This window comes from Panthera uncia, chromosome F2 (assembly GCF_023721935.1).
Source record: "Panthera uncia isolate 11264 chromosome F2, Puncia_PCG_1.0, whole genome shotgun sequence".
NCBI classification, from domain to species: Eukaryota; Metazoa; Chordata; class Mammalia; order Carnivora; family Felidae; genus Panthera; species Panthera uncia.
Window position 1 is genome coordinate 40,246,989 of NC_064812.1, and position 26,425 is coordinate 40,273,413.

Sequence of the window (26,425 nt, forward strand, 5' to 3'; positions counted from 1 at the left end):
ATGCTTATAATTATCCAAATATTGTAGATCCCCTGTGTGAGATTTCACATCTTTATTGCTTCTATTTTAATGTTTACAAAGTTGGTAGTAATTTTTAAAACCAAATCTGATCCCAAACAGGAAAGACAATTTCCTATGTAATTGTAATTCTCTATGCGAGATTTGGCAAGGAGCAAATCGTTTCTAGGATTTAATCATCTTTACTCTTGTAAGCATCCTCTACGCTCATTTGAGAAGGCACTTTGTCTGCTCAGTTTAAGTATCCCAATACCTATTGGCAAACTGCAATGTGTTTTTAATCTAGAATATTTGGACAAACATAAAACATGTCGAATCATTACAGAAGAAAAGTGTTGCCACCAATCCACAGTGAAATACAGTAAAAGCTCACTATGTCAAACACATTTAGCCTTTTGAGAGGAGTTGCTTAACAAAAAGAAATTCTTAAGAGGACAAGAAGGCTAGTCAGACTGACGTTTTGAAATGTAATTTTGAAAAAAAGTAAAATGTAATTTTGGAGCAAATGTATAAAGATTGAGAACTACTAACAGAACTATTAACAGAACAGAGAACAGAGAACTATTAACAGAATTATTTGAGACTTAAATCCAAACGGTCAACTAATGAATGACCTCCATACTTATTAAACGTCTGCAATAAAAATTTATATGTGCTGTTGTATGTGTAATCTGCATAAAAAAAACCTAGAGGGACAGATTTTTACCTCCATCTGAGGGGACAAACGTAAAGTTAGAAGATTTTGTGTTCATGGAGCTAGAGAGTGAGACAGAGGTGGGATCTAGGATCAGAACCATCAGCTCCAATCCCCTCCTGTTTCTTTCACATCCGTAGTACATAAGATGTCTACACCCTGCTTCATTCTGATGCAGTTTCTGTCTCCCTTCCAGGTTCCAAACAGGCTCAACGTTGCTTACATCTAGAGATCTGACCAGATTAGGCACATTTGGCCTGCTATGACTGTAGACAATTAAATACACCTGGTTCGCGTGGGGAATGAAAATTATTTGCTCATTAGGAATAAGAATCACTAATTTGAGAATAAAGTTGCATACTATGCATTTCCTTTACAGCTTTCTCTTAAAAATCAAAGCATTTCTCGGGGCGCCTGGGTGGCTCAGTCGGTTAAGCAGCCGACTTCGGCTCAGGTCATGATCTCGCGGTCCGTGAGTTCGAGCCCCGTTTTGGGCTCTGTGCTGACCGCTCAGAGCCTGGAACCTGTTTCAGATTCTGTGTCTCCCTCTCTCTCTGCCCCTTCCCTGTTCATGCTCTGTCTCTCTCTGTCTCAAAAATAAATAAAACGTTAAAAAAATTTTTTTAAAAAATCAAAGCATTTCTCGAAGTTTTTGGCAGGTAGATTGCCCCTATTTCATGGCACAGTGTGGACCAATGGTTCTCCAACCTAGGCAAGCATCAGAATCCCCCGAGGGCTTGTTGATGTGTAGGTCTCTGGGCCCCAGCCCCAGAGTTTCTGATTCAGTAGATCTGAGGTAAGGCCCAGGAATGTGCATTCCTAAAAAGCTTCCCGGTGATGTTGATGTGATGTCCCTGGTCCAGGGACCACCCTTTGAGAACTATTGGTATTGGCAAACTACAACATGGTTGGACATCTCTGTGCCACGCGGTGCAACCAAGCAAAGGAGAGCAGTGAGTGGCTGATGTGACACTCCAGTGGGTCTTTGTGCTTCTCGCGACATTCAGAACTGAAGCTCATGTGCCCTGCCAATCTCAGTGCTGTCATACTGGAGGCAGGCGTGGGACTGGCCACATCTGAGTCAGCCGATGGAGTGGGGAAACCGAGGCCAGAGAGGTTGTGAGTAGGATACCAGCAGGCACGACGCTTCATTCCGTTTCATCTAACTTGTCTGTGATTCATTCTGGGAAAGAATGGGAGTGCCAAGCCAACAAGCAGAGGAAACGACAGAAGAACCAGAATCATCAGTCCCAACACAACAGGAGGCTGTCAGAGCTGGTACCTCCCAGTCTGAGGTGTGAAGAAGAAGTTGTATCTTACGTGTACCCTTTCCTCCAAGGTCTTTTTCCCATAGCGTTTGGTTAGGTTTGCTTTCGTCCCACCCTCTGCCGAGAATCGTCACCTTTTTCCTGCTGCTACATTTTTCACTCTTTAAGGAACGTTGTTCATTCATGACTCTAAGCCAATGGCTTCTTTTTTTCCTTTTGGAAGGAACTTTTCTGCAGGTGAAATTTTCTGAAAACGTCAAAAACATAAGAGCGGGGCTGCTCAGGTTGGAGTGAGTATGGTTGATGTGAGCCTCACCTGGCTGGCTTCCTCCTCAGCACTTTAAAAAAAAATTTTTTTTAATGTTTATTTATTTTTGAGAGACAGAGAAAGAGACAGAGCATGAGCGGGGAGGGTCAGAGAGAGAGGGAGACACAGTATCCGAAGCAGGCTCCAGGCTCTGAGCAGTCAGCACAGAGCCCAATGTGGGGCTGGAACTCATGAGCTGTGAGTTCATGACCTGAGCCGAAGTCGGACGCTCAACCGACTGAGCCACACAGGCGCCCCTCTCGTCAGAACTTTAAACCCACTTATTGGACCCTTTCTGTCATTTGCTTTCTTTTAACCCAAATCTACCAATCTTGAATCTCATTTCTCTTGGTCCACATAGGTCACAACTAATCTTATCAGATGACCAGTTTATCAATTTATGCAGAATAGTATAACGCTGGTCATAAAATACGAATGGGGACTCTACTCAATAACATTTGTATTTTAACTCCAGAACCTTTAAAGAATGGTTACCTCACCTGTGGGTGGGGCCCACATTAAAATTCAAATCTCTGCAGTTACTTAAAAAAATTCTATTTATTTATTTTGAGAGAGAGAGAGAGCAAGCGAGCGAGCGAGCAGCGGAGAGGCAGAGAGAGATGGAGAGAGAGAATCCTAAGCAGGTTCTGCTCCATCAGCACTGGGCCCGAGGCAGGGTTTGAACTCACGATCCGTGAGATCATGATCTGAGCCGAAACCAAGTGTAGGACACTTAATGGACTGAACCACCCAGGCGCCCCTCTTCAGTTACTCTTACTAAAGTTGCTTTCCAAGTGACATTTCAATTAAAAATGACATAATAAAAGATACAAACTCCTTTATTTAAGAGCATCTTTCTCCTTGGGTAAATATGAAATTATAATTTAGAGACAATGGCAGCTCAGATTTCAGATAGTAACAGGCCATTTCTACTTGTTTTTGGTCCAATATTTCTGGGCAGGCATATCTCTCACCTATGGAGACTTTGTTGTCAAATGCTACACACATTCGAGAGTCAAATGACTCTCTAATTTCTTAAAATCATGTTCATAGATGTCCCTATCCCTCGCTGATCTTGGCAAGCTCCTATCAACATTCTGTGTCAGCATGGTTTGGGTGCTCCAAAGATAACTCCCTCGCTGTCCACAGGGGGGCAGGACATACCATACTGCACGTTGTCCCTATTTCCTTCTACGTGGGGGAAAATCTAACCGTGGAAAAGAATGCCCCAGGAAACTGCTAAAGGTGCCTACGCCAGACCTCAGTTCAGCTCAAGAAACTCTTACCCCTTTTTTATGTTCTTCATAGATGAAACCACCGAGGAAATATGAGAGAATTGAAGACTGGACTGAAACTTAACTCCTATCTACTATTTCAAATTCTCAAAATGTTGTGAGAAGATCTAAAAGCATATGTTCACTTGTAGTTTTTTCTCTGTATATTTTTACCACACACACACACACCCACACACACACACACACATGCACAGCAAAGGCCTTGGCATGGCCTTACTAACATTGGGGTGAATTCCTATTTGAAACGTATCCATGAGGGAGGAAGAGATAAGACTTTATACATGACTGGGGATCATTGCCACGATATTTGAAATATGAGATGTTTTTTAATATATGGGAAGCCTTGGATTAGGAGTCACAATGACTTGCCTCCCAGGCCTGACTAGACTACTGACCAGCGTTCGACCTTGGGCCCAGCCCCCGAGTTTATTTGCTCACCTGTAAGTCAGAGCTGCAGCCCATCAGGCAAAGGGCAGCCTACACTTTCCTTGCATAGACCAGAAGTGGGTAGTTATGTAGGAGAGTAGTATTCCCCTCCCCACCGCCCCCCTGCCGGGGGAATCTTAGAGCTGGGAAGACAGACCACATCCTTTGTGGTCCCTGTCTCAGTGTCATTTACACTAACACATGACTCTATCTAGTGTGCTGAGAGATCCCAAGCCACAGCAAATAGGCTCATTACTTTGTTTCCTGTTTACCGATAACTTGTAGCTGATAATGATTGCTGTGAGCAAAATGAAGAGAGAACACGCTGGGTTGCAGTTACAGGCAGGAAGCATTCTTATTGGATGGAGGGTCTGAAACCATGAATCATCATTAACCAGACTCCATACTGATAGAAATTAAAACACTGATAACACAAACCACAAGTGTTCATTTCCCCGAGGGAAAGGATGGAGAGAGACCACAAGGAGGAAGCCTCTTCTGGATGACACTCAGGAGACGGATGTACAGAGCCAGAAGCAGGGCCAGGCCAGGAGAGACGGCGTGCATCCCAGGGGTGACAGGTAGGCCGAAGGGGGGAAATGCTGCTTCTGCAGGTGAGAAGTGACTTTTGAGTCTGTGGTTTTGCAGAGGTGGCATGTGCAGGCCTGGAGAAAGGGGGTGAAGACCTGCAGAGAGGGGCAGGAGGGCACAGGGGAGAGATGTGGGGGGAAATGGGCTTGGCCTTAATACAAAAAGCAAACAAAAGAATGAAAAGAAGGACCAGCAGATGTGCTTTGGGCATAATGTTAAGTGACAAGGGCGGGATACAGCACGGCATCTACCCCTGGATTGCAGTAATATGGAAATGATGTGCACAAAAAAGTAAAGAAGGAATGGAAGGGAACTCATAAAGGTAAAAACATTTTAATTTGGTGATTTGTTGGAGCAGCTAAAAATCTGAGAAACAACTTTTCCCCATTCAGTGTCATTCCCTTTTATGTTCCTAATTTAGTAAATAGTAAACAATTTTAATGCACAGACAGGAAAGAAGGTCATGGTAAAGCATCCCTTGAGTCTAAAGGTCAGAACCTGCCAATCACAAAGTTAAAACTAGGGGATGTACATGGGATTGCTATAGGGCCACAGGGGCATCTGTGGAGGAGATGAGGAGGAGAACAGCCAGCACAGATCCTGGAGCTGTGTGACCTGAGGTCTCAGTTTCCCTACCTGTAAAATAGGGATAATACAGCACTTATAAGACTATTTTGAAGATTAAATAAAATAATATGTGTAAAGGGCTTACAATCCTGCCAGTTCACAAGTTCTCTTAGGTGTTTGCTATTATCTGGGGGAGGCCAGTGCCGAAGAAGCCAAACCAGAGCCCAAACCTTGAGGAAGTTAAGACATGAAGGGAGAGGGGAAGAGCAACTTCCCCCTGCAGTCAAGCCAGTGGACCTCTGCAGGGACAGAAAAAGGCAGGGAGAAGCAAAAGTGAGAGGAAGGGGAATAGAAGACTGGCAACACACACATACAAAACAAGTGTGGGAGGAAATCATCTGAGATCAAATAAAACCATAAAGAAGAAAAAGGCACAAATGCGATAGAGGTTTAGGGTCCGCGATGCATTCTTCTATGTTGGAATGGGAACACTGGATTTGGGGTCTGTGCCCTCGGTTCTCTCCCTGGCTGCATGTCCTCTTGTCTGAGTGTCCTTGGAAAAGTCATTTATCCCCTGTCTCATTTTTTTAAATCTGTGAAAGTGAAAATGGTGAGGCCAACTGCACAGAGCTGTTGGGATGACTAAAGGAGAGCGTGTTATGGTTGGTGGCTGAACACCCAAAAAATGCACAAGGAGATTCTAGGACCATAGCATTCCAGGGCACAGAGCACTGTGGGAGAGAAGCAGTCCTCCGCCTTGACTTCCAGCGTTCAGGCCCAGGAATGAGCGAGGCAGTGGGCGGGGAAGACACGCACGGGGAATCTGGGGACAGATAAAGGAAACTCGTGATGGGGCGAGGCTGGGCTGAAGAGAAACAGATTGGGGAAGAGCTGCAAAGGGAGGGGTCCGCTGAAAGAGGAGGGGGAGGCCGCGGAGGGAGAGGGTGGGAAGGCAGAGATGGGAGGGCAGTGTGAGAAGAAAAGCAGGCTGGGGAAAGAAGGATTGGAATGCAGAAGGAACTTAGGGAAGGAGAAAGTATTGAAGGCGGGAGGGAAAGACGAGTGGGAAAATGGGGATGCAGTGGAGCGGGGGACCAGGCCGCGCGAGGAAAGAGGACCCCGGGAAGAGACGGAGGAGAAAAGAAGCGGCTAAAGCCAGCGCCAGAAGAGTCTGGGGACTTCGAGAAGAGAGGCTGGGGCCTGCAGTAGAGCGCGGCAGCTTTCAGCATCCATCCGGACTCTAAAGACTCGTGGCCTTTGCTTGACCTCGAGGGTCGGGAACAGACGCCCTGTCTTTGTGGAGAGCGGTACCCCACCGAGAGAATGGGGCTGTTCGGGGTTGGGCCCTGCGCCTGGAGCCCGGTGAGGCTTCGCTGGCCCCGGGCGGGCCCCTGAAGGCGACGAACGGCCGGCCTGGAGGTCGGGGCCGAGGAAGGAAGGTATCACCAGCCAGAGCCAGAGCGCAGTCCGCTGCAGACGCGCCTGCCGGGAGCAGTCTCTGGGGGGCGCCGCCGCCGCTTCCCTCCTCCGGGGCCGCTTGCTCCCCGAACAGTGGAGGCAGCGGGAGAGGACTTAGCGCCCGCGCTGCGCTGCAGGGGAGGTGAGGGGGCGGGGGCGAGCTTCCGACGGTGCTAGGGGGACTCTGGCGCTGCGGATGCTCCTGGCCTCCTCGCCGCCGGGCGACCGCGCCCGCCTTCCCTGGCCCAGCGCTCCCGGCCCGCTCTGCGCACGCCGCCCGGCAACCCCGCGCGCGTCCCGCGGGGGCGCTGCGTCTCCCAGCCACACCAGCACACCGCGGCCCCTCTCCCCCACACCTCCTGGCCACACCACCGGCCTCTCCTCCCACCCTCGGCTCCCCTCCTCCCCCCACCCCTCCCCTCCCGACGAGGGGCGGGAGGGGGCGTGGCAGGGCCGGGGTTTGTGTGGCTGGGACCCGGCTCCTTGCACTCTGAGTCCGCGCGAGGAGCCGGGCCCCGGCCGCTGTCCAGCCGCTCCGTGCCCCTCACGCCCTGCGCCGCCGCCTCTCTGGGAGACGCTGCCACTCGCTCGCCATGGATACCCCTAGAGTCCTGCTGTCGGCCGTCTTCCTCATCAGTTTCCTGTGGGATTTGCCCGGTTTCCAGCAGGCTTCCATCTCATCCTCCTCGTCGTCCGCGGAGCTGGGCTCCGCCAAGGGAATGCGAAGCCGCAAGGAAGGGAAGATACCGCGGGCGCCACGAGACAGTGCCACGGCCGGGGAGCCCCAGCAGCGCCACGAGCCACAACCGCGGCCACAGGATGAGCCCCGGCGGCGGCCGCCGCAGCAGCCCGAAGCGCAGGAGCCCCCCGGCAGGGGCCCACGCGTGGTGCCCCACGAGTACATGCTGTCAATCTACAGGACTTACTCCATCGCCGAGAAGCTGGGCATCAACGCCAGCTTTTTCCAGTCTTCCAAGTCGGCTAATACGATCACTAGCTTTGTAGACAGGGGACTAGGTAAGTGGCAAAGAAGACGCCCCACTCCTCTCTCCCTGGAACTCCGCAGCCAGGGCGCTGCTTCGGCTCCGGCAGGAGGCTGCGTTTGTGAATTACCATTCCGCTCTGGACGCCTCCCCCTTTCTTTTCTTAAATTGTTTTTCTCAAGCCCGAATAAGTTTGTGACTGCAGCTGCAGATTTGACTCCAGTTTTCAACCCTCCCTTCCTCGCTTCCTTCTTTCCCTTCCTTCCTTCTCTCTCGTCTTTCTTTCTCTTGTCTTTTGCAGAAAGCAGCGTGGTGGCCGCTCGTCTGGTGGCTGGTGGAGGAAGCGTGGAGGACGGGAGGTGGCAGGCAAATCACTGGGTCTGGAGAGGGGACGCGGCGGGGACTGACGGCACCCTTGCCACGGGGTCTCGGGGTGTGCGTGGTGCGCGGTACAAGGCCTGAGCTGCGGTGGCCGACCGGGAGGGCCCTGGGGCACGAGTGAGCAGTTGTAAAGCCCCGAGCTCCCGTTCGCTCCGGGAAAAGCCGGCAGAAGCAAGTCCCGCGGTCGGAGGAGCGAGTCCTTGAGCGGCGTCTGGCATTGCCCCGACCCAGCCGCAGCAAGGGTTCTCAGCTCACCCCAGCGCTGGATGTGGGGGGTATTAACAGCCTGGAGGGAGCCCCGCGCCCTCGGGCGTTTTTCCTCCTGCAGCGTGCTCTCTGCGGCTCCGAGGCGTCAACTTGGTCGTTTCTGCTAAGGCAGCCGCGAGCAACTGGCAGGGCGGGGCAGGGGCAGGACAACTAAGTTTGGGGTTTGTTGGTACTTAATCCATATGGGTGCATGGATGTGTTCATCCACCTTTCCCGGCCAGGCATCGCTCCTCTCTTTGAGCTTCTCCCAGGGGCCCTATTCGTGGTCCCCTCCGAGGGCGTGGGTGCATGAGTGGGTGCCTGCGGAAACTCGTGCACCAGCTCCTTGCCACCCGGGATGGCCCACGTGGTGAGTGCCTTCAAGAGAACCCCGCTCTCCCCATGGCCCCCAGAAACTGAGGAGGGATCCACAGGCACCAGGAACTCAGCAACTAAAGAGACAATAATGTGGAAGGAGGCAGGAAAGGAGGGGAGAAAAGGGAAAGAAAAGGGAAAGGGGAGGAAGGAGTCGAGAAGAAAGGGAGGAGGAGGTAAAAGAGAGCGAGATTTGGGGGCAGCTATCCATTCCACCATCCTGCCCAGACTTAGCTCCGCGGCTTTGACCGGTTCCCCTCCTCCTACTTACAGGTCAGTGAAAGTGGGGTCGCTCAGGAACCCGCGAGCGCCAGGGTTCAGGCGGACAGGGCTGCTCCGCTCGGCCTGCCTTGAATACACGCAGGTCCTCGGACCTTTTCGGAGGAGGCTAACGGCCCCCGAGCCCCGGGCTCTTCCCGGGCTTCAGACCCCAGCCTCCACCCTTGCAGCCACCTTCCTTGCAGACCAGGGTTCCTGCCCACGCTGGATTCGCTGCTGCAGCCGAGGTCAGCGAGGTTCATGAGCTGCTGAAAGGTCCAGGCAGCAAATTAACGCCGGCTATTTTATGGTGATTTTAGGGCTACTAAAGTCACCTTTGCAGAGACACGTGGCTTCTTCGTAGCGCTGCAACTGGATCCCCAACCTCGGTGCCGGCAGCGCAGCTCGCCCCCTCCCCCCACCCGGTCTTCTCCCTGCGTCTGTTGTCTCCCTCCCTCTAAATCCTGTTTACCGTCCGCCTTCTCTGCTACCCTAGTCAAAGACTACCCTACACTTCTCTGGTGGGGACACTAAAGAAGCTCAGAGAAAATTGCTTAAGAGGCCTTTTCCCAGGGGAAGAAATCCCGGAGGCCCAGGCTGGCGGGAGGCTGGGCGCCTGTTTTCTTTTCCCCAAAGGAAGTGGCAAGAGTCTCCGCCCCTCCCCCAAGCAGGCACCCCTAACTCGTAAGCTGCGCCCTCCGAGTTTGGCCCGGGACCAAGGGACCCTGCAGGCTGTCGGGAGGTGTCTACCGAAGCCTGTGGCGTGCAGGCAGGAGTGGGAGGTCTCTGGAGGGTTCAGCTCCCGCGCCGACGCGGCCTCCCTTCTCCACTGCTGGCGCTGCAGTCTCCCCCCGGGCACCGCACTGGGCGCCCCGGGCGCCGGAGGTAGGGAAAGGGACTGGCTGCGCGCCCAGGCCTGGGGGCCTCTGTTCCCCAGCCAGGTCTCCAGGCTAGCGGGACCAAGACCCAGACGTCGGCTTCAACTCTGGAACGCGGTCCCCAGCCGGAGGAGACGCGGAGTGACCACTTGGACCTCAGCTTCGAAGGCGCGGTCTCCTCCACTCTCTCAGGTTCCCAGAAAACGCGGAGAAAGGCAGTTAGTTGACTGGGAAGGCTGTGCGACTCGTCGCACGCCGCTCGGGGGCGAAGGCGTGCGGAGCTCGAGGCCGGAGGGGGCGCGCAGAGGAGGGGTTGCGTTGCGGGCTACAGCGCCAGCTTGATAAAGGGAAAGCCTCACTTTCCCTCTCACTGATTTTGATTTGATGTGTCACCGGCGGTGACCTCGGGCTGGACCTTCCGGGGCTTGCTTAGCATCGGGCCCCTGATTGGAGTGTTTCAACTCAGCGATCTAATTGAGGGTTCATGTCATAACACATCAAACGGTGTCTAGTCTCCCGTGATGGAAGGGACCCGCCAGCCGCGCATCCCCGGCTCCTGGCGAGGACTTCCGCCCCTCTCACGTGGGGACTCTGAACCGCGCCAAACCCTGCTACATCCCCTCCCCCAACCCGTGGATGGCAGGGCAAGTAGGAGAGAGCAGCGGCCAGCCGAGAGCTGGGCCCGCCGCGCTAACTTGGCGCCTTGCCTCGGGGATGTTTAAATCGCCGTCGAATGCGGCAGGCTTGGCTTGGAGCTGCAGGGTCCCTCAGGGGGAGGAGCAAAGAAAATGCAAGGAGTCCTGAAGCCGGTCCGGGAGGCAGGAACTCCTTACTTACCTACAGTATTTGTAAAAAGCCTTCCTCACCCGGGAACCCCGGAACCTCAAAAGTCACCCCTCAAGCTTGCGATTAAGAGTGGGCGAGTAGGGATAAATTCGTTCGGAAGTGAATGAAGAGCGCTTTGGGCCTATAAAGATAGCACGTTCTCTGTTACCTCACCCTTGCCACCTTCTCCCCACCCCATACACACACCTAATGAGGAGACCTGATTGCAACTTTAAAAAAAAGGTCCTTCCTTTCGGTTTGCTCTTCCAGCATCTAGGGGTGATAATAATAGCCAACATATATTGAGCATTTACTGTATACCAAGTACTGTGCTAAAATCTATTACCTGAATTATTTCATCTAATTCTAACAACGATCCCTGGGGAAAGTGCTATAAACAGTGTTTTACAGGTGAATTAAGGAAGACAGAGAGGTTAAGCAAGTTGCTTAAGGTCACACAGAGTGAGGGGTGAAGCACACATCCAATTCTAGATCTTGCGTACTTAACGATGACACTATATGGATAGGATAAGGGGTGAGAAAGTTTCTAAAGGATGGTGGCAGGAAGCGGGAACAAAAAAAGGGAGGGGGGCAGATTTGCCACCCGGTCTAATATTCTATGATTTCTAAGAACCAGTTTGGAGTTGGAGCAGATCTTTGGATTTGATGGTCTGAATCTGTGCTGTGCTTTGTAGTCTCTGTAAAGGCACAAACCACATTATCCCTGATGTTTACAAATTCTTGCAATGACTTTGGATCCACAAAGATGGAAACTGCACGTTTGTGCTGGTGCAGTCGTAAGATCAGAATAGATCAGTTTGGATACAGAGAAATTGCAATTAGCACTTGAATGATATAACCATTCAAAGGCCACTAGTACTGGAGTCCTGGGGCCTGGGAAAGGGAGACAATTAGAACTTTTATGAACTCAACATGGCTGAGAGATAGAGGATGAGAGAAAGAGAGAAACAAATCTGGAACTCTCAGCTTTGTAGTTAGAAGTGCCACATAAACAAGGGGGGAAAAAACTTCCCCCTTGGTTTTGGAAGAAACCAAAATGAGTCTAGGAATACTGCTGTAAGTTTGGTTTCCAGATGATTTGGAAATAAGACTCTTTAAAAAAATTTTTTTTTCCCTGGTGGTGGTGGTGGTGGTTGTTACAATAGCCTTCTCAGAAAGGCAGCGGTAGGGGACAGATTAAAAACCAAAAATGAGATCGGAACATCCTTGAGGAACTTGACACCCTAGAAATGAATCGCTGGAAAGTCTGCCGTTGACTGTTGCCTTCTTGGTTTACCTTGTGGGTCTCCATTATCAGAGGGCAGGGCAGGACAATTGTGGGGATAGCCGGGCCGCGAGGAGGACATTCTCAGAGCTGCAGAGTTCCCTCGCGATTGAAGTTTGTCCGGCACAGCATGTTTATGCAAAACAGCGAGTTTCTGGGTGGATCTGGGCCGCAGAGTGGCGTAATCAACGCAGCAGCGCTTTTGCCCCGACCCTGTTGTCGTTGGCAAACGGAAAATGAAATATAAGCAGGGAAGTATTTTAATGGGGACGGAGGGAATTCACAACTGTTAATTATTTGGTGACCTTGTATTCGATTTGTTTGAGTCCCTTATAAAAACACTAATGCAGACCAGACGGCCAAGTGAGGAAGCCGGCAGAAGGTTCCAATCTAGGCTTTATTTCCCCGGAAAGAGGGAACAGCCTTGGAAAAGGATTGCTGAGCGTTCAGAGTGTGCGCGTGAGGGCGCGCCCGAGTGAGCGTCCGCGTGGGGTTTGCTTTGCTGTCCAGGTTCATGATCTTCTACCAGGCCGGTGGACTGGAAGGTCCTGGGAAAAGGCCGAGGGTGAGGGAAGGAAGCTTTAAAGCAGAAGTTTGTTCTTCTCTTCTGGCGGGAAGGATTAAAACATTTTCAAGGCCACAAACCACAAACACCTAAGCCATTGGCTTGCTGTTAAATATCAGTTACTGTCACCCCCTTCCCTAAGGCCCTAAGGCCTTTGAAGACTCTTACAAGGGCCGCCTTAGCAAGGAAGCTAAGAACACCTAGTGTCTTCTGCAGCGAGAGTGCAAGTGTGGCCAGAATTCTGGGCGAGCTTCCTCTGCAGGGGAGGCTAATTTGACAGGGACACTGAACGTTTTCCCCGGCGCGGGAGGCTCTTGGGCTCTTCGAGTTTGCGCGATAGAGTTGCTGGTGGGGGAGGGGATCGAAAAACGTGCCCAAACATCCTTGCCTTTCCTCCACGCTAAAAGAAAACCAACCAACCAAACAAAAAAAAAAACAAAAACAAAAACAAAAACCAAAAAACAAGTTACCTAAGCCACAGCCCACGACAGGCCTTGAGAATCCCTTCCGCAAGCTGAAAGAAGACACGAAACCTCCCCCCTTGCGACCCGAGCGCTTGCGCGTCGCCCGGACCCGCGGGGAACGCGGGCGTTGCATAGATGGAGGTCCTAACGCAACCGGTTTTTTCTCCCAGTCTCAGTTCTCTGGGTTCTGGCGGCACACCTCCTAGCAATTGGTGTCGTCTTTCTGGGGCGGTGTAGGGAGAAGGAGAAGAGAACGGGACGGAGGGGCGGGAAAAAGAGAGAGGGCAGAACGAAAACGTTTGCTTTCTGCCGGGACTGCTGCGTACTTTAAACGACGCAGAGCAAATCAACAATAACCCCTGGGGGGCTTTTAAGGGAAGTGAAGGGCACTAATTCAATAAGTCCTCTGGTACAGAATAACCCTGGTCGAAGGATGCTGTCTAGATCCGGGGACAGTATCCCAGCGGAGGCCGCGACGTATGGCAAGCGGGACTGTGGCTCTCCGCGTCATTTCGTGGCTGGGGGCATCAAGCACCCCACACTACCCCCGTCTCCCTTCAAAGCCCTGGCTTTAAGCTCAATGGCAGTTAAGTGGTGCCCTCTGTTTACAGGAACGAAATCGGGCCTCGTAGGCCTAACGAGTTCCAGGGTTGCTGTTCCCTGCCTTCCAGGACCGTCCACTAGCGCTGCTGGGGGCAGAGGGTTGGGTCGGCGTGGGGTGAGAAGCTGCGGGAGCTAGGAGGGACTGGCGGCGGGCGGCGGGCCGCGCTGGCCAGCGTTCCCGGAGAAGCGCGCGCGGCGCAGCCAGTGGCCGGGGTGTCTGGGGGCGGAGCTCGGCTTAGGGACCGGGTAGTGGGCGTGCTGGAGAGGAGAGGGGCGGGCCTGTGGCCCAGGCGGACGCCTGTGGAGCTGAGTGAGCCGAGCGGAAAGTGGGGGCAGAAGCTGCGCGGAGGGTTGGTTTTGGGATCCCGGGTGGTTTATACGGCCCCCTACCCCGTACTCTCCCTAAATAACGTGAGAACCAAAGAGAATCCTTGCGCCCGCTTTGCAAATCTGGCTTTGCAAGATGGTCCAGCCCTCATTCCACTTCACAGAACTGTTGCTCCTACGCCCCGTGGGGAGGGAAATTGAATGATGTTGGCCTATGGTCCATAGCTGCCACAGCGAATCTCATTTTGGTGCGACGTTATTTTGGAAGTCAGCTCAAGGTAAACTCATTGGAGCAGAGTTTCCACGATCCCAACCCTTTAAAGAAGACACACCATTGAGGTTTCTCCTACGCAGGACCCCTGGACGCCGAAGGTCCTATCCTGTCCGCACAACACGCCGGTTGGAACCCCTCTCCACACCTGCAACCTGAGAACTGGTCAGGGAGGAGAAACCAAATAAAATGGAACCTTTTCTTCTACTTTTGATCTCAAAATTCTCTAATCAAAAGGCCCGATCATGTTCCAACCGGGAAGGCTGGTTCACGTCGGCAATTCATCCTCCTGGCCAATCCTGGGTCTGTGTCACTCCAGTGGGCTCCCAGAGACCCTGCTGGTCAACAGGGCAGCGAGGGCGGCCCCTGGCAGATCAACCCGGTCCGGGCCCTGCGTGCGCAACTCCAAGGGAAGGGCAGTGACCTGCGGAGGACGGCAGGACTCCGCAGAAACTTGGGGACAAAAGCTACAGCATGAGGGAATGGTACCAAGTTTCCGTCTGGATTTCATCTGCAGTGATGTCAAATTAAGATTTTGGGAGACCAGGGTGAGACTGCAGTGAAAAGAGACGCCTGTGAAGTGTTCTTGATCTAGGCTTTGAATTTCTGGCTCTTGAACCCCTCTCAAGAACTCGTAGCCAAGAGCATTTGCACTAAGTCCTTGGACACCACTTTACAAATGAATCCATTTCATTTTAGAGAAACGAAAGGATTCTCCTTGAAGCTTCTTTGCCTTCCGAGTCCTGCTGGGGGTGCGCAGTGCCCAGTGCTCCCGGGGAGGGCTGGCCGCCTTCTCCCGCCAGAACCTCGCCTTCTGCCATTGAAGGCTGTGCTGAGGCTCCGGGTGTGCTGGAAGTTCAAAGTTCAGTCGGGTGGCATTCAGGGTTCGCCTTCCCTCCCCCTCCTCACGTTGGACCCAAGTGTGGTACTCGAACACTGGGATTTCTCTGTGGGATCCCCGCTGGCCACCAGACCTGCTGAATCGTATGGGGTTTACAAGGCCCAGACTCTTTGCAGGGAGGAGGGTGCCAGTCGGCCAGGCTTGGGAGAGAGGCTGGAAAAGCCTCTGAAGATTCCGTGGAGGACCCGCCTGAGGCCTCTCTGGTCTTTGAAAGGAGGAAAAAAAGCTGACAAATTCTGGGCCAGCTATTGGAGAAAACACTGGGGAAGCCAAGAGATCTAGAGAGAAGCTAGATGGTTGACTGTGTGGTGATCACACACACACACACACACACACACACACACACACACACACCGACCTATAGAGCCTTCTCAGGTGACTCAGTGGCTGGGCCTCTTCCCCACCAAATGTGCCTGGCTCTTTGCCCTGTGAAGATCACCCTCATCCCCACCCCGATTGCCTCTGTGGACAGATCATGCCCCACAAAAGGGCTCCAAAGTGGGAAGTGAGGGGTGGGGAAGGCTACTAACCCCCAGGCCTGTCTGGGCTGGGTCTGCCCAGCCAGGAACCAAATGCCAGGATTGGCATATGGGCCAGCACTGGTCCTGAACCCACAGAGGAGGAAACCTGCTAGGAGAGACCTATCTTTGATGAGATTCTGGCTGGAGGTTGGTTGCCCACCTGGAGGTTGTGAGAGAGACCTTGGTGGTGGAGGGACATAATGACAGGAGCACTGAAAAGGGTCTGTGTGATGGGGGTGAAGCCACAACCCCTATAGGCCTTGCCCCTCACTGGACCTCAGATGAATAGAAGCTGGAAGCCCTTGCTTCTCTCCTCCTCCCAGCACCTCTCCTTCACTCACTTCTGGAAATCCTGTGGAAACAATTGGACTGCATCTCCTCAAAGAAGGCCAAGAGGAGCGCAGGTGCATCTTTTGCCTACCTGATTTGGGTGGTTACAGTAATCTTGGCTGTGTTCATTGGGTGCTTCTGTGTGTCATGTACAGCTGGCCCTGGCTGCTTGACTCTGACTTTTACAATGACTCTGCAAGGTGGGGGGTGGTTCTCCCATTTTACAAGATGAGGCCTATGAGGCTGGGAGACATTATACGACCTAGAGTATCCAAGGTCATCCAGCCGCTAAGTTACAGGTCAGGATTCAAATCTATGTCTCTTAGACTCTAGACTTTTGTGCTAATTCCACATTGTCAGTAGTAACTAACATTCACATGCGTCTTCAGATAAATGTCTTTCCTACTCTTCTCATTTGCCACCCCTCCCGCAGTGACTCTGTGAGTTGATGTTATCCTCATTTTGTAGATGAGAGAATTGTTTCCCTGTAAGTTCTCTTTCAAAAGTCCAACTGTTAACATCCCTTCAGTTCTGCTGTTTAGGAAGTGATTTACTCTTAGAGACTAGAGACCGATGCTCTTCCCCCAGGCATGGGCTGCATGAAAGAGCAGGAGCCTTCTCAGAGTTTCTACCAGACACAGAGATCAAGGGCTAGGATGTCCAGGGTGGTGGCACAGATTTCGGACCCAGATGGCCATGTTTACCTCTTAGTATCTTGGGCAAGTTACCATTCAGCAATCTGCGTGTGAAGCTTTCTGGTCCATAACATGAGCATACTCGTGATATCCTTTTCTTTTTCATAGTTACTTTTGAGGCTTAAATGAGTTGTTATAAGGATTTAGATCATGCACAATAGATAGTGTTTGCTATCATGATTTCTATTCTGGATGGTCAAGCAAGTGCACCCTATGGAGGGTGAATTGCGTGGATGGCCTCTTGAATCTGCACCTCAGTGAGGAGGCTTCGTGAGATCAGCAGTTTGCAACGAATCTCAACAGAGGCAGGACTCAGGACAAGAATACAGGAGGATGCTCAAGATATTACTGTGTCCCAGGAGAGGGTAATCGTTGGAGCACAAATTACTCAGAGGCCTTCACGCCCCAGGAGAGAGGGCTGGTGGCTCATTTTTACTCACCCTATTCATCTGACTGTGTTTCTAACCTGTCGACTTTGGCACCTCAGGCAGTGCTGAAGCTGAGTAACTAGGCAGCAAGTGACTTCCAATCTAACCGTGAAATTCCTGCTTGGAGATCCTCCTTCTAGTAAAGGAAAAAAAAAAAAATCCTTGGGGAACCCAGTTCGCCTTGAATTGATGGCATCGGTGATGAATCTGCGTCGCGTCTTTCTTCCCTCTTTGCTCCACCGCCCAACCAGTGCCCTGGAAGAGGTGTGGCCACAGGTCTGAGGGCCTCGGATAGAATTAAGACCTTCAGATCCTGTCCGTTACTAGTGGCAAGGCATTGGGCAAGTGAAGATAACTCATAGAATCCCAGTTTCTGCATCCATAAATGAGTGTAAAGTCGAAGGGGTCTCACCGCCAGCGGTGAGGATTCAGGGACAGAGGCCATCAAAGCCCAAGCACTGGCCTGCCACAAAGGCGCGCCCCATACGCGTTCAGTGGGGCTGTTGGCCAAAAAATGAGGGGGTTGGGGGAAAGGGTTAGCTGCAAAGACGTCTGGAGTTTTAGTTGTAAAGATGGGTGACTATCCCGCCCCTTCTTACTCCCCCCTACCCCACCTAGGGAAGTGGGGGTGGGAAAGTCCACTATCATCTTGGCTTTCTGAGCCCCTGCCTAGTCGCAGGATCTGTACCATTGGAGGACGTGGGGTGGGACGCGTGGCGGGGTGTCGGGTGGAGGCGAGTGGGGCCCTCTAGGGTCACCTCAAATGCAAAGGACGAGAGCCCGGCACGCACTGAGGAGCCTAGAGAGCTGGAGCCGCGGGGGCACCCTGGAAGGGTGAGGGGCGAGAGACAAAAAAATCCCCGCAAGGACTCTCAAGCGGGACCTCAAGCTGTGTACCTATCTCAGGAATGTCTTGGAAAAAATGCAGTGTGTGAGCTTTCCGCCCCAAACCAAATGAAACTGCGGGTTTTCAGAAACTCTCCACTGGGTGGCCCAGCGGAGCTGGCCCCAGCGTGAGTAGCCCTGGGGGACCCTCGGGGCGCATTTCCTGCCGCCTGGAGTCCCTCGACGAGGCCGCCCTCCTGGGGCTCAGGTTCTTGGGTGTCGGGTCTTTGGTGCTGTGGGCAACCTTTCCTTTCCCATCTGGTGTTTGTTTCTTAGCTTTCTCCGGCCACGTACTGAGACTGCGACCCCGCATTGATGACTTTACCGTTCTAGGCCAGTTTTCTAATTTAAAATGGGCATTGCAGTCCCTACCTTGCAAGTGATTCGTTTTTTTCTTGTGCCTTCATCTGTTTCCTTTTTAAATTGTTTGTCAAATTCCACACTAGATGTACATGTTTGAGGTGTCCTCAGCCTTTTACCAACTTGCTCTTAACTCAAAAACGGCTGACCTATTTATGAAGACTTCTCTTCAAGTATACAGATGTTTGTCCCTTCTCCTTCTCTCCTCCCCCTCCTTCCTCCATCCACCCACCTGGGAAAGTTGATAGGCACAAATCCAGCAACTGTAACTCGAAAGGTCTGTACGTCTAATACTCAACAAACACCGAGTAAACTGGAGTCTGAGCCAAGCTGTAACAAACCAGGTCGGTGCAAATTAAAAGCAAAATAAAAAGCTCCCATGATTACTGATTGATTTCAATTTAAAGGTGGAAACCTTAGGATTCCCTCCCAGGATGTAAGAAAGTACCACAAACAGAAGGGAAGGTTCATGTTTCTAGTGAGGAGGATGGGAGAGAGGGTCAATTGGTGATATCAGCCCTCATTTATACAGGACTTGGTGGGAGAGGAGGCTTGTGGGAAGGGAGTGTGAAGGGCTGGCTTCCTACCCAGAGGTGGCCATGACGGCAAGGCCAGGCTTTCTGATGCCAGGTCAGCAGTCAAATTGTCTTCAGGGTCACAGGGGATGGTGGTGTGTGCACTCCCCAGGTTGGATGCCTCCTTTGGGCAATTTCTGTGATGCATGGCCCCAGAGCAGGTCCAGACAGGTGGGGAATGTGGTCTGTAGGAGAGCTGCACAGAGAAGCCACCTTCTCGGACCCTCTGTTCAGGGGTTAGAGGTTCTGGAGACCCAGTGAGAATACATGTGGCTGAAAGAGTACCAAAAATGTGGGGGTGGCTGTGGGGGGCAAAAAGGAGCTGGGAAGAATAGTGACTTGGTTCTAGTGAGTACGACCTTAGAGTCTGCCCTGGGTCCTGTGCTTTGGAGGACCCTGTTTTGCCTCACCTCCAGTGGTGCCCCACCCCACATGGTGGGGAATCTAAGGAGCCAAGGGGACATGCTCATGTAGATTCATGGCTCTTACAGTGAGATCCCAGACCAGCAGAATTAGGATTGCCTGGGAGCTTCAGAAAGATGCATTTTCTAGGCTCCATAAGAAACCTCTGGAACTTGAGAGAATTTGCATTTCTAAGAAGCTTGACGCTGTGTGGTGCTGATGGTGCAGACTTAAGGGGCCTCTACAGGTTTAGTGGCCTTGAGAGCTACTATTCTACTGTGGTCATTGAACCATAGAGATCTTGCCCAACTAGCCCAGAGTCCCCTTCAAGCGCCTGGACAACTTCTTCATTAGGTTTGTCCTCCTAAGAGTGTATCTGCCCCAGATATATGCCTGGAAGCTTACACCTGTTGCACCTGTGAGCAAGGGAGTCCACATTGGTGCAGGTGAGGCTGTTGGAGCTGCGATGGAAAGAGAAAGGAGCAGGTTAGACTGAAGCCCCCATTTGCACTCTTTCCCTGAGCCCTGGAAAGATTAAGAGCTGGCTGATCTTGCTAGAAAGACCATCAGAAATCCCAAGGCTGCACAATCAGTAGAACCCTCTCTCTACAGAGGCTTTCCTCTGTTCTGACACCTCTTGAGAACTAGAGAAAAGTAATTCAGCTGTGCAGACTAACCATTATTAGCCCACACTTAAAAAAAAAAAAGAGTAGAAACAAAATAGGCTGCTTTCTCCATGTTTCATGAGAGATATATAAATAAATCATTACCCTTTGCACCTTTCTATGCTCTCCAGCCAGTGACAAATTGTCTCAAGAGTTATGTAAGCAGGGATGGAAATGATTTCCTTAAGGAGTCCATGTTTTATTCCTAGCAAGCCCTGAAAATACAGTTTGGACTGTATCCCCCCATCTCTTATACCCCAGCCATTCCTGGTTGCTTTTAAACTCTAGTACCTGGACTACAATGGAGAGGCAATGGGGCTTAGGGGCTAAATGCTCCAACTCTGGAATTAAACAGACCTAAGTCTGGATCTCAACTTCACCACTTACTAGCTGTCAGACTTTGGTAATTAACTTAATTTCCCCAAACCTTGGTTTTCCCACCTGTAAAATGGGAACAATAAGAATATCTACCTTACAGAACTGGTCTGTGTTTGTGGATAAAGTAAGGATGAAAAATACATCAGCCCTCACAATATTTAGCTGGTGCAGCAAATGCCTTCTGTTTGTCCATCTCATCACACCCTTAGTTTAGGGAGAGAGAAATATGAGAGGCAAGAAAGTGAAGCCTAAGGCAATAGGTCCAGAGATCTGGGTGGTGGCTGAGGGTTGTCAGACACAGGTTTCTTTAAAGGAGGAGAAGAAAGTGTGCTGAGTTCCCACTGATTTTAATGTGACCCTGGCCGGTTTGAAGGTCTTGGCTTCCATAAATCAACCGCCTCCAGCAGCTTTTCCCTCTTCACCTCTCTAACCCTTCCCACAGCTCCATCTCAGGTCAGGACTTGTGCGTTAGAGTGAGGTAGCCAGCCATGCAGTCAGCCTAGAGTGGGGACTGGGTGTGGCTGAGGCTCCAGACCCAGTGCCCTGGGGCTACATCTGGATAGGCAGGGAGGGTCGGACCCAGGACCCAGTGACGCTTTTACTATTGAAATTGAACCAAACTTTACTAGCTTCTGGGGAAAGCTGGGGGCTTTGGGGATTTTTGTATTTGCTGGGTTGTAAATATTTTATGAGAAGGCAGCCCAGGAAAATCTGGTTAGCTTTCCGCCTTGCACATTGAAGTGGGGTTGGCTTCATGCACAAATGCATCAAAAAAGAAGTCAAGTTGTGCCTTGGTCCCAAAGAATTCATCTTGGATTTTAAAAGCTTGTTATTCCCGCCACCCAGCCCCTGCCATCATGTGCCCCAAATTTCTTTTTCTTATTTGTAATCAAAAATTTAATCTTCAAGATGAGTTGCAAAGCAAGAAGATTTCAAGTTGGGTGGGTGGGTGAAGGGGAGAGTGTGTGTGTGTGTGTGTGTGTGTGTGTGTGTGTGTGTGTGTGTGTTTGAGGTATTCTCCTTACTGGTGTATTTCTCTTTGACTGAGGGATCTTCTCAATGGATAGATGCCTGGTGTGTGTGTTTGTTCCTTTGCCCCCTGCAGACTTCTGAAAGCTTCATTGCTCTTTTGTTTGTTGTTAAAATGGTAGGTGAATTTGAGAAAGAAAGGAAGGAAGGAAGGAAGGAAGGAAGGAAGGAAGGAAGGAAGGAAGGAGAAGGAAGGAAGGAAGGAAGGAAGGAAGGAAGGAAGGAAGGAGAAGGAAGGAAGGAAGAAAGGAAGGAAGGAAGGAACAGATCATATAGTCGATCTTCAATCTGTCAGCTTTGTGTTGGGCCTAAATGCTTCAGCAAAACTGTCTAATGGGCAGCAACATCCCCCCAGACCAGTGGGTCTAAACTAGGGCTGCATCTTCAAATCGTCTTGGAGCTTAAAAACAAACAAACAAACAAACAAACCTGACAAAAACCCAGTACCCAGGCTCTACCCTCAGATATTCATGCAATTGGTTAAAGCAAGCCCTGGCACTGGTAATTATTAACTTCTCTAGATGATTATAATGGGCACCCAGAATGCGAATAGCTACGTTTCTCACTTATTGCCCAGCATGTACTCCAGCTGGCACAGCTGCACCGGCTGCGGTGAGCAAGATGGACATGACATGGTCCTAGCTCCTATGGGTCAGTGGAGGGGGCAGGATGTTGCTGGGAAAGACCACTAAAGAGACAAATATAAGCAAGTGTTTGTAGATAATGCTAAGTGCCGGGAAGATAATAAGCCAGGTCCTGTGATAGTGACCAAGAAAGGCTACTTTAGATCAGGGTGGTCGAAGATGGCCTCACGGAGGAGGTGACATTTGAACCGAGACGTGAATGATGAGAACGAGCCAGCCAGCCAAAAGGAGGTCTAGGGGAAGCGCGGCCCAGGTCCACGACCACAAAGGGCACATTAGTGGTTACGCAGGCTCCTTGGAGGGGAAACCGGGGAGGCCGCCGCCACCGCCGCCTCTCCGGCAGCCAACGACTTCCGCCCTGGGAGCCCCCGGCTGACAGGAGGAGGGGGGCCTGCCCCGATGCTCCCCCTCCTCTGGCTGCGCACCGGCCAGGCGGGGAGCTCGGGTGGTCAGGCCCCGGGCTGGCCGAGCTGGACTCCCAGCCGGCCTGCCCCGCTCCCCGCCCTTTTCCTCCCGGGGGCGGCCGCAGAGCACCGGACTGATCTCCCCCTTAAGTGAAACTGACTGTAATTATTTTTTATCTCGCAGACGATCTCTCGCACACTCCTCTCCGGAGACAGAAGTATTTGTTTGATGTGTCCACGCTCTCAGACAAAGAAGAGCTGGTGGGCGCGGAGCTGCGGCTCTTTCGCCAGGCGCCCGCAGCGCCCTGGGGGCCGCCGGCCGGGCCGCTCCACGTGCAGCTCTTCCCCTGCCTGTCGCCCCAGCTGCTGGACGCGCGGACCCTGGACCCGCAGGGGGCGCCCCGGGCCGGCTGGGAAGTCTTCGACGTGTGGCAGGGCCTGCGCCAGCAGCCCTGGAAGCAGCTGTGCTTGGAGCTGCGGGCCGCGTGGGGCGAGCCGGGAGCTGGGGAGGCCGAGGCACGCGCGCCGGGGCCTCAGCAGCAGCCACCGCCCCCGGACCTGCGGAGTCTGGGCTTCGGCCGGAGGGTGCGGCCTCCCCAGGAGCGCGCCCTGCTCGTCGTGTTCACCAGATCCCAGCGCAAGAACCTGTTCGCCGAGATGCGCGAGCAGCTGGGCTCGGCCGAGGTCGCGGGCCCGGGCGCCGGCGCCGAGGGGTCGTGGCCGCCGCCGTCGGGCGCCCCGGACGCCGGGCCTTGGCTGCCCTCACCCGGCCGCCGGCGGCGGCGCACGGCCTTCGCCAGCCGCCACGGCAAGCGGCATGGCAAGAAGTCGAGGCTGCGCTGCAGCAAGAAGCCCCTGCACGTGAACTTCAAGGAGCTGGGCTGGGACGACTGGATTATCGCGCCCTTGGAGTACGAGGCCTACCACTGCGAAGGCGTGTGCGACTTCCCGCTGCGCTCGCACCTGGAGCCCACCAACCACGCCATCATCCAGACGTTGATGAACTCCATGGATCCCGGCTCCACCCCGCCCAGCTGCTGCGTGCCCACCAAATTGACTCCCATCAGCATCCTGTACATCGACGCCGGCAATAACGTGGTCTACAAGCAGTACGAGGACATGGTGGTGGAGTCCTGCGGCTGCAGGTAGCGGCGCCTTTCCTGCTGCCTTGGCCCCTGACCGCAGGGGAGGCTTGACTAAAGAGAGGCGGAGTTGGAGCTGGCCTTGGAGGAGGCAGAGGGTGGGGGAACAGCCTGGACATGCAGCCCGGTGGGAGAAGAGGGAGCGCAGCCTTCCCAGAACCTTCCACCTGCCAGCCCAGAGGGAGATACGGATTTTCACACCTCGCCTGGCCACCCTGGAAAAACAAGCCAAGGAGGATTTCTTTAGTTTTTTTTTTTTTTTTCTTTATTATTGTGGCTTTGGATTTCCTTGTGTGTCTCACAGGTTTTGATAGGAGGTGGGGGGCGGGGAGACGCATACCTGTTTCTCAACCGCTCCAAGGATTGAAAATTTTGTAGCTTAAGAAGAGAAAACAGTGTGGGAGGAAGAATCACCTTTGACCACATCTTGGTTTGATTGTTTTCTATCCGTGTAAAGAAGGTGGGTTTTTTGTTTGTTTGTTTGTTTTTTCTGGCCATGGCCTAGCCTATGCCTTGTGACCTCCCAAGCAGAAGAGTGTTCAAATAGAGGAATTGGCACCGGGAACAGGAAAGCCAGGAACGGCCCTAGCTTTAGAAGAACTTGCTTTTATACCTGGCTGCCCTGGGCTCTCCCAGGAGAGGGAGCTGGCAACCGGCATCTCACTCAAGGGGGCTCAGGTCCTTTCTGTTGCTTTTTCTGGTAGGGGAAAGGGGGACTGGTATGGATGGAATGACAAGAATGAGTCCAAATGGAACCCCCTGAAGGATAATGAGAAACCACAAGGCCTGCCTCTGATGGGGCTGACACTGAGGTGTATTAGCCAGGCTGGAGGTAACCCAGGAAAAACCCTTCTGTGGTGTCTGTTTCTAATTGATTTTTTTGAACAGAATTTGCCAAAATTCAGACATCCCCTTTTAAGGGGAAGGAGATTTTCCAGTTAAACAAAAAGTGAGTAGGGACGGGAAGCTATGTAACTAAGGTAAGAGGTGCAGAGGAGGGGAAATGAGCCAAGAAGCAGAGGATGAAGTCAGGACGGGAGGTCGTGGGCCCCAAGGAAGGATGGGGAGAAGGGGGCAGGCCGGAAGCAGGGAAGAGAGGATGAAAGGGGACACAGGTCCCTGTGCCCGTAGATTTCTTTAAAATCTATGTTTTCTCCCCTCTCTCTAACATTCCTGAAAGATTACCAACCAGCAATAGCCCAGGGCTCCCCCAAAAGAATTGTTTCAGATTGTAATTACCAGTTAGGCAATGTTTTTAAAACTTAGTAATGAGAAACTGTGAAAAGAGCTAAGTGTTACATTGAGCTTGGAGTGGGAGATGGGGAAGGGACAGTGAGGGAGGAGGCAGGGGCGGTATTCATCTTCCGAAAGGAAGCAGGAGAGAGCACAACACAATTTCAATACCATTCCCAGATTGTCAGAAACATGAACTTTCCCCCAGCCTGCACCAGTATTATTTTCAAACATTGCCCATATGTAGGCCCTTTGCAGCATTAGTTTCCTTCCTAGCTTTGACCATGAAATGGTTTAAACAAGGGAACTTGTACCAACCATTAAAAAAAAAAAAGTTTTTGTTTTTTCCTAAGTGGTTTTGCTCTCTCTCGATCTAAACCTGTTGCTTGTTTGGTTCAGAGAACTACAAACTGTCCAAGAAAGGGTGAGAATGAGTTTTAAAAAATGCTAATATAAAATGCTAAGTAAAAAAAAAAAAAAAAAAAAAAAAGACTTGGCCAGGAGAAATAATTTAAAATGCACATTTGCTTTGGATGCACTGTTGTTCTGTTACGGCTGTATATATTTGTTTATTTAAGGTGGCTGAAAGTGCAAAGGGGAAATGGACAGCATGCAATTCATCTTAATGTACAAACCTTATATGCACTCAAATGTTATAGTTTCTAATATTTTAAAAGTTTATATTCGAGTTGTACAAAGTTACGCATTAATCAGATATTTCATTCTTTCATAATGTTATCATTTTCTTAAATATTATTACAAAATTTTAAGTCTGTCTAATGGAGAGTTTTTTTAAACTGTCTACCTCACTATAATACAAGTATTTACAACACTAAAGTTACCGGAGGTCAATTTTATATTCAAAACATTTTTTACAGTACACTTTACTTGGATGATACGCAGTCTAATACTGTATTATTAAACTCATTTTCCCCCTTAATCACTCAGCCTGGTTTATATGGATCTATTTAGAAAAATCATTTTCTCACGGAACTGTTGTCAGTGGTATTTTGGTCCAGTATGGGACTGAATGTCTGGAAAGGCACTGGTTATTTGAAAGTGCATCATTTAGAGCATTGCACTTTTTCTTCATAACTCTTCCATGACTCTTCGTGAAATTTTCATTTACCAGATTAAAGCCAAATCCTCGTCAACTCTTAGAAAGTGTTGATAAAGCCTGTAATGCACTCCAGCATCTCAAGACCCCAAATAAGAATTGGGATTATTTCTTGGCTTCTTTAACGTTGAGAAAAAGGCTGTAAATTATTTAAGCCCACCAAGATGTCAGTAACTACTGTCTTCATGTATGGCATACTGCAAGCAGAAGATATGAGACGTTCTCTGTTCACTTACTGTAAATCAGGCTCGTACTTGCTGTACACACAAGTGCAAGTCTGAGCCCTCGCTGTAGGTCAGGCACAATGATGTATGTGCATTATTTCATTTAAACCCCTCAGAAACTCCATGATATAGGTATCATTTTTATCCCCATTTTACAGACCAGGAAACTGAGGTGCAGAGAGGTTAAGCAACCTGTCAGTGGTCATGTAGCCAGGGCATGGCACTGAGGTTTTAAACCTAGTTCTTTCAGACTGTAGAGCCTGAGGCATCAACCCCTATACAATTCTCCCCCAACCTCATCTACCTGCTCTCTGGTTGGTGCCTAAATGTCAGTGTGGGGAATTTGCAATTAGTCACAATTCTGGAGGTTGGTGAGCTGTCACAGGGGCGACCATCGCTGCCTGCGG

At 51.3% G+C, this 26,425-nt stretch overlaps 1 protein-coding gene across 1 annotated transcript; it reads left to right on the top strand.

Annotated features, from left to right (window-relative positions):
* The first annotated feature begins 7,217 nt into the window (after positions 1 to 7,217).
* On the top strand, positions 7,218 to 23,723 carry GDF6 (growth differentiation factor 6). The gene is made up of 2 exons (XM_049633079.1): positions 7,218 to 7,641; positions 22,487 to 23,723. The coding sequence occupies exons 1-2, from the start codon at positions 7,218 to 7,220 to the stop codon at positions 23,449 to 23,451; spliced, it is 1,389 nt and encodes a 462-aa protein (XP_049489036.1). The 3' UTR covers positions 23,452 to 23,723.
* Positions 23,724 to 26,425: the final 2,702 nt, after the last annotated feature.